Source organism: Phymastichus coffea, unplaced genomic scaffold, assembly GCF_024137745.1.
Source record: "Phymastichus coffea isolate CEN01 unplaced genomic scaffold, Cenicafe_Pcof_1.1 PCOF00028, whole genome shotgun sequence".
NCBI lineage: Eukaryota > Metazoa > Arthropoda > Insecta > Hymenoptera > Eulophidae > Phymastichus > Phymastichus coffea.
Window position 1 is genome coordinate 1251326 of NW_026706839.1, and position 6452 is coordinate 1257777.

The 6452-nt window shown below is 31.9% G+C and overlaps 1 protein-coding gene across 1 annotated transcript; it reads right to left on the reverse strand.

Annotated features, from left to right (window-relative positions):
• Positions 1–693: 693 nt before the first annotated feature.
• Positions 694–5766, reverse strand: LOC131662987 (organic cation transporter protein-like). The gene is made up of 10 exons (XM_058933036.1): positions 5308–5766; positions 4127–4397; positions 3215–3422; positions 2780–3038; positions 2509–2701; positions 2217–2435; positions 1932–2146; positions 1668–1843; positions 1417–1589; positions 694–1296 (listed from the first exon to the last, which is right to left on the reverse strand). Exons 2-10 carry the CDS (start codon positions 4375–4377, stop codon positions 1194–1196), a joined length of 1797 nt encoding a protein of 598 aa, XP_058789019.1. The 5' UTR covers positions 4378–4397; positions 5308–5766; the 3' UTR covers positions 694–1193.
• Between the last annotated feature and the right edge of the window lie 686 nt (positions 5767–6452).

Genomic DNA, 6452 nt, shown 5'->3' on the forward strand with positions numbered 1-6452 from the left:
AAGAACAAAAGTTGTTATTTATTCGATGAATTGTTTAATAACATAATTAGTTTATCGATCATTATAAAAAAACTGATTTTAGGTGCTACCTTTTAAGACCGATTTGAGATTCATATAGTGTAGACAGGCATACCTTTGACATGAAGTATACGTTTTATCCATATCTGATGCTGATATAAAGATTATTAATTAACTTTATCAGAAAAATGTCATTTACAATAATTGTTCAAAATATATTTACGATCATTCATGAATAAAAGTATCATCAAATGTCTGAATTATTAAAATATTTTCATTTTTTATTTCCATTGCACTTAGTCTGTCGGACATAATAATGTTGACAATCCAATCTAGAATAACATTTAACAATTATGTTCAAGTACCGGTACATATTATTGAATTATGAAAAGACACTGCACAGTTTTAAATTATATTTCCGTTTGATCATTGGCGAAAATGCAATGTGCACGCTTATCGTAGCTTGAATATTTATGATTCAAAGCGTATCACGAACCATTATTCAATTATTTTCCATAGTACTATTTGCATTGACCAATTCAGAGTATCTAAATACAGCATTAATAAAATAAATAAATAAATGACAATATAAGTTCTTATTTTTTACTTAATTTAAGAAAAAAGCAGATTTCATTAAATTTACAAAAATCATTTATTCTTTTATTCCGTTACATGAACAATGGAAGCACAGGTTCAATATCTAATATATATTTAATTTTATTTCTAATGAAAAAAAATATTGATTTTATTTGTCTGTCAACAAAAATAGTGCCTAAAAAATTATTCAAATATGAAAAATTAATTATTTTCAACTTTTATCACTTTATCAATTTTTTTATCTTAATGACCTGTTTATCTTTTGGATTTTTTCTTCTAATTTAATATTATTCATCCATATCGAGGTATTGGCATAAGCTAATATATTTAACTTTCTCAAAATATTCACTTAATAATTTAAATATTACATTCGAATACAATGAAAACGTGCCACTTTGTGCTAATAATGAGGTTGATTGTACGAAACACAGAATGAAATTTATATTTTGGCATTATAAAAGAATGTTATATAATTATTCATAATCATATAGAATATTTACAATCGAAGACGTGACTAATTTTGTATTGTAAATTCACGAATGTCTCATAGAATTTAAATTTCGTTTAGTTTCTTACTCCTATAATCGCGTCGATTCGACCCTGTGTAAACTGCCTGGATTAAAACCCGCATTTACACTGCTTAAGTTCCTCTTTCTGTACTTCTTCTTTTTTTCCGACGAACTGAAGAAAAAATATTGTTTTATACATTAGTTTTACATCATAGTTTTTTTTAAATATTAAAATAATATATAGTACACGTTCACTGAATTTGAATAAAATGCTAATAAAAGCTGGCATTACCTTACAATGCACGGAAACCACCAGAAGCTTTGTTCTTTTCCGAAATTATTGCCCTCTTCAAGAGATTCTGGCAATTCTTGTTCTATCGTTTCAGGTAAAGTAAGCGTCAATCCAGCAACGACGAATGACAATGCACCAAGTACAATTAACGGCAACGTTGAATCGATATTTGCCTAAAGCAATGCAATAAATCGGTTAAGTTCTATTATTTAGTCACTTAAAAATTCAATTCAGTCAAAAAGTAAACACACCAAATAGACGACATAAGGTCCAAGTACATGAGCAGTATAACCGATAATGTGGATAAGGGAGACACCTTGTGCTCTTACCACCGTAGGTAGCATTTCAGCAGCGAATTGGAAACCAATGTTGGCTGCTACGTTAACTCCTAAACGGGCTATGACAGCCATCGACATTGCCCATGGACCTGAAAATAGTGCTGGATTAATTATCTTTGAAAGAAAACACAGGTCAAACTATTGGTGCTACTCCACAATTAAAATAACTGCGCTGACCTATGGGCATTCCCAAGGCAACGAAGGAGAAAACTCCACACATGAACATAGATAAAAAGCCCATCCAACGTCTACCCCATCTGTCCAGGAATAGAGCTAAGAGGATCGCGGCCGGTAATTCTGATATCGAGGCTAACGAAAACGAGGTAAATACGTCGGGATGCAGTAGTTTCATGTTCCATACGTGACCATCGAATATCAAAATAATAAGTAGCCTAGAAAAATGTTTTTTTTATGCGTTTTGATTTGAGATATTAACATAATTGTTTATAAAATGATGTTTACCAGTAACAGACAAGTACGATAGTGATACGCCTGAGCCTAGGTAGCTTAAACAAGTCGAGCACTGTATAGTCGTTATTAGACTTGTCATTTTGGATCATCTTATTACAAGTTTTTGCAAATTCCTTAAAGACCTCGTCTGACACTTCCTTTTTGTTAACTTTCGCAAACTTTTTCAAAATTTCCACTGCTTTTTCTATACGACCGTTTTGTATATACCATCTGCAACCATAAATTTTGAAGATCGATATTATATTTATAAGAGTGTTTTGGAATAAAAATTTTTAAAAAATACCTAGCACTTTCAGGCACAATCCATGGTGTTATAAAGGCAATAACGAGTGGAAGTGCTGCAACGATACTGAGAATTTTCCAATCTGCGATCCAGTATGCAATCCACGGTAACATAGTCGCGGCAAATGCAAAATATATTCCAAAAGACATATTTGCCATGAGTGTTCTATATTTCGGACCGACATATTCGATTACTGAAAGAACAAAATGTACAAGTAAATCGAAAGTAAGAAATGTTAGCTTTTAGATAAACAGAAACTCAAAGTTATTACCAATGATGAAGATAATATTGAAACAATTGTCGAATGAAAAACCAACGATAAAACGACTCAGTGTGAAGGTCCAAAAGCTGTTGGTAAATGCAGTACCGATAGATGCGAAAAAGCCAACTCCGTTGCAAGCAACGAGTGCTGGTAGTCTTCCATAATGATCGGCAATGTAACCGAAAATGAAACCTCCTACCATACTGCCTACGAAAAATGCCGACTGCGCTGTGGTACTCAGGTACGCATAATCGCAAACCCATTCCAACTATAATGAATTAATATTGTTAAGATATTGCCTACATTACGTTTTATTGAAATTAATAATTTTATTTTATAGAATGAAAAGCGGAGTAGGTCACATGCATTATCGACACTGAACCGCGCTGCAGTGTGTGAAGGACAACTTGTAATAATTGATCTAACGATGATAATGAACATTACCTCAGCACCAATCGATTTGTAAGGAACACTGGTCATATTAAAGGACCAACCATATTGGCAACTGCCAATTGGCGTATCAGGTCCAGGTTTTTTTCCCGTTATTAACACCTCCGTGTAATTAGCGATGTACATTCTACATCTGGAAAACTTGACGTGACTTTCAGCGTCATCCTCTTCTTGTGATTTAGGCGGCACTGATAACTCTATTCTGTAATTCATTATAACAACAACGAAAAATATAATAACATGTTGTTCTTTCATAGAAGACGATGCATTGAAATCATTTATTAGTAAATTATGACAACTACTTTGAAATCCGTTACGATAAAATAATTAAATATAATTTATTTTTCTTTCTTTAAATAATATAATTGCATCGTTGGTTGTTGAGTTTCGCTATTATTTTCATTTCAATTATAAATCCACTTGTCATTGCTAATCTATTGATGACAGTATTAAGAAAATGATTATCTGATTCGTCATTAAATGCACCTGGGTTTACCTCGGCAACAATACTCAATCATTTATTTGAATTTTTCATGTTAATTTTTCTCATGTAATCGTTCATGTTGGTATTGATATAATCTACGTCATTCTCCGAATATTAACTTTTGATATCCCGGTATTTGTGACGTGCTATATCCATAATTGAAACGTATTGCCATTCATTTAAACACATATGAGCAAATTAGTTGATAAAGAAGCCTTGAAAAAAGCTAATCGTCTATACAAATACACGCGAGGACACGCGAATTCTTTGTTTTATTTTCAGAATACGGCTAAATTAGAATATCCGGTAGCTTCAAGTCGCGTGTTTTATTCTGGTAAAATTGTTCCGGAAGTGAAGATCTGCTTTTCGAAAACATGTAATCCATATTTATTTACGGTAATCGCGAGTGATGGAATACGTACTTCTGCCAATCGGTGAGATTTGAATTATCGAACTCGGGCACTCTACACCAGTGTTCTTCGGGAACTAGCATCATGAAAAATTGGCCGAAGTAAAGGAACGCATACACGAAGGTAAACGGCAGCAATACAAAGAATAGGAACCATTGATAACGGCCTGCTTCGCCAATGTAGACGAGAATGTCATCGAAAATTTCGATTTTCGGTCGATTTTCATTCTCCTCGCCTTTCTTTTTTTCCAACGTTGTCGACATTTTGCCAATGAATGATCGCTCTGTAATAATATAACGAGGTAGTCAATTATCCACGGTTGTTACTTTGGAAATTATTAATTACACATAAATTGAAATCAATAAATTTATTAATATTAAAACTATTAAATTTGTTAAACTTCTCTTACAATTACGAGTATATTGAATTACCTTCTAGAATATGATTACACGTTTTTGAATACGTGAAATTTATGTTTTCAAAATGACGATGAAATTCTTACAGTTAATTGTACTTCGCGTTATGATGTAGTTGCAATCGATGTGTCATTTAAATTTTATTTTGTACATGAAAGAAATAATGAAAGATAAAAAGACACGTCTGTCCGAAAAATGTAACTAAAATGCTATAAAGTTAAGAAAATAGTCGTAAGTTTTATTAACAAAGTTCAAACAATTGTGTCAAGAATATTCATATTATTTTCACCCAACATAAGGAATCATTCAAGATGCCTACAAATACATAGCATTTAATGCCTGTATTCTTATTAAATGCTATTTATTTGGTAAATGAAACTTGGTACAGACATGGCAAAATCTTGTAACAAAGTAATTTAATTCCTAACACACCTAGATGTCATCATGAATATTTGAACTTATATTCATGTCATACCGAACATTGTAGTAAGCATTTATAATACAATAATTGTACGATAAGATATTCTAGGTAAATTGATTTGTAAAGAATTTTATTTTATATGTAAGATACTCTCATGACGAGTGGTTATATAAAATAAAATAATCCGAAAAGTGTATTTTAAAATCAATCGTATAAAGGACTAGTTTTGTTTAGTTTTCTACATAAGAATGACTTTATTTACCTATGAACATGAAATTTACACTTAAAGAACATTTTCATTTACTTAATTATTAAATTGAATTTCACAAAGTACATAGATTCTTTTAAGTACTTACTTAAGCTGAAGTAGAGTGTTCTGCAAATCTTAAAAAAAATCGAATCTTCCCCTACAGTAATTATGTATTTTAAAGGAACTTAATGTCCGAAATCATAATCTAAAATTAAGACTTGTACTATCTTTTTTTCAAGATAAATCGATCGCTGATGTATCTTATCATCAAGAGAATGCAACACAATGCAAACAAATTGCACTGTTTTCACAAAATCGTCGACTAATCAGCGGCAAAAAAACGATCGTCAATCTCTTGAATTGTTCTCTTGCGAACTTTAAATACAACGAAAGGCACTTGCACGTGCCACAATTGCACAGTCTGAGGGTAAGCCATATAGAATGGCTCGCGCAGGTTAGAGAAAAAAACGCTGGAAATCGACTGACTTAATACACGATCGCAGGCGTGAATTTATAACTGCGAGACGCTGAGTTTAATACCTCCCGCCACGAAGTAGCTCACTACTGAAAGACGCATTGTATATTGTGCCTTGCTATCATTTATCACGCTCCTGATTTTATCTTAGCTTTCTCTCTCTCTCTCTCTCTCTCTCTCTCTCTCTCTCTCTCTCTCTCTTTCCTTGAAGTTTGCATTGTGATTTACATTGAATATAAAAACAATGGTGTATCCGTGCTTGCAGTGCAAGATTAATTTTAATTACGAGATTTCGCCGAGTTATATAACTGTTTAATATCGTTTTGTCAAAAGTGTCAATTTTTGATTGATTTCACGAATTTTCTGTACATTGAACTATAATAAGCCACACGTACGCTGGAATTCACACAGTGCTTTCAGACTGCCAATTTTATTTCGAGTATATTAATATAGACATTTCAGGCGAATCTATCATCATAATTAATATTGCATTTAGCTAATTAAGGTATTTGCTAATGACTACATTGAGCAGTTCTAACACGAACTGCTCAATATCAGTTTAGATCCATCAACTAGGATTATACAAGTAGAGTTTACTTTGTAAACGATTATTTGTACAACTTATTTTGTTAATAATAATAATTTCAATGAGTTTGTTCGTAGTAAAAAATATCTTACCAAAGTTACCTCAATTCGTAGAATAACATAATTTCAAATAATAAGATATGATATTTTAAGATTACTCGCACATGTTTTATAAAGAACGGATGTTGAAT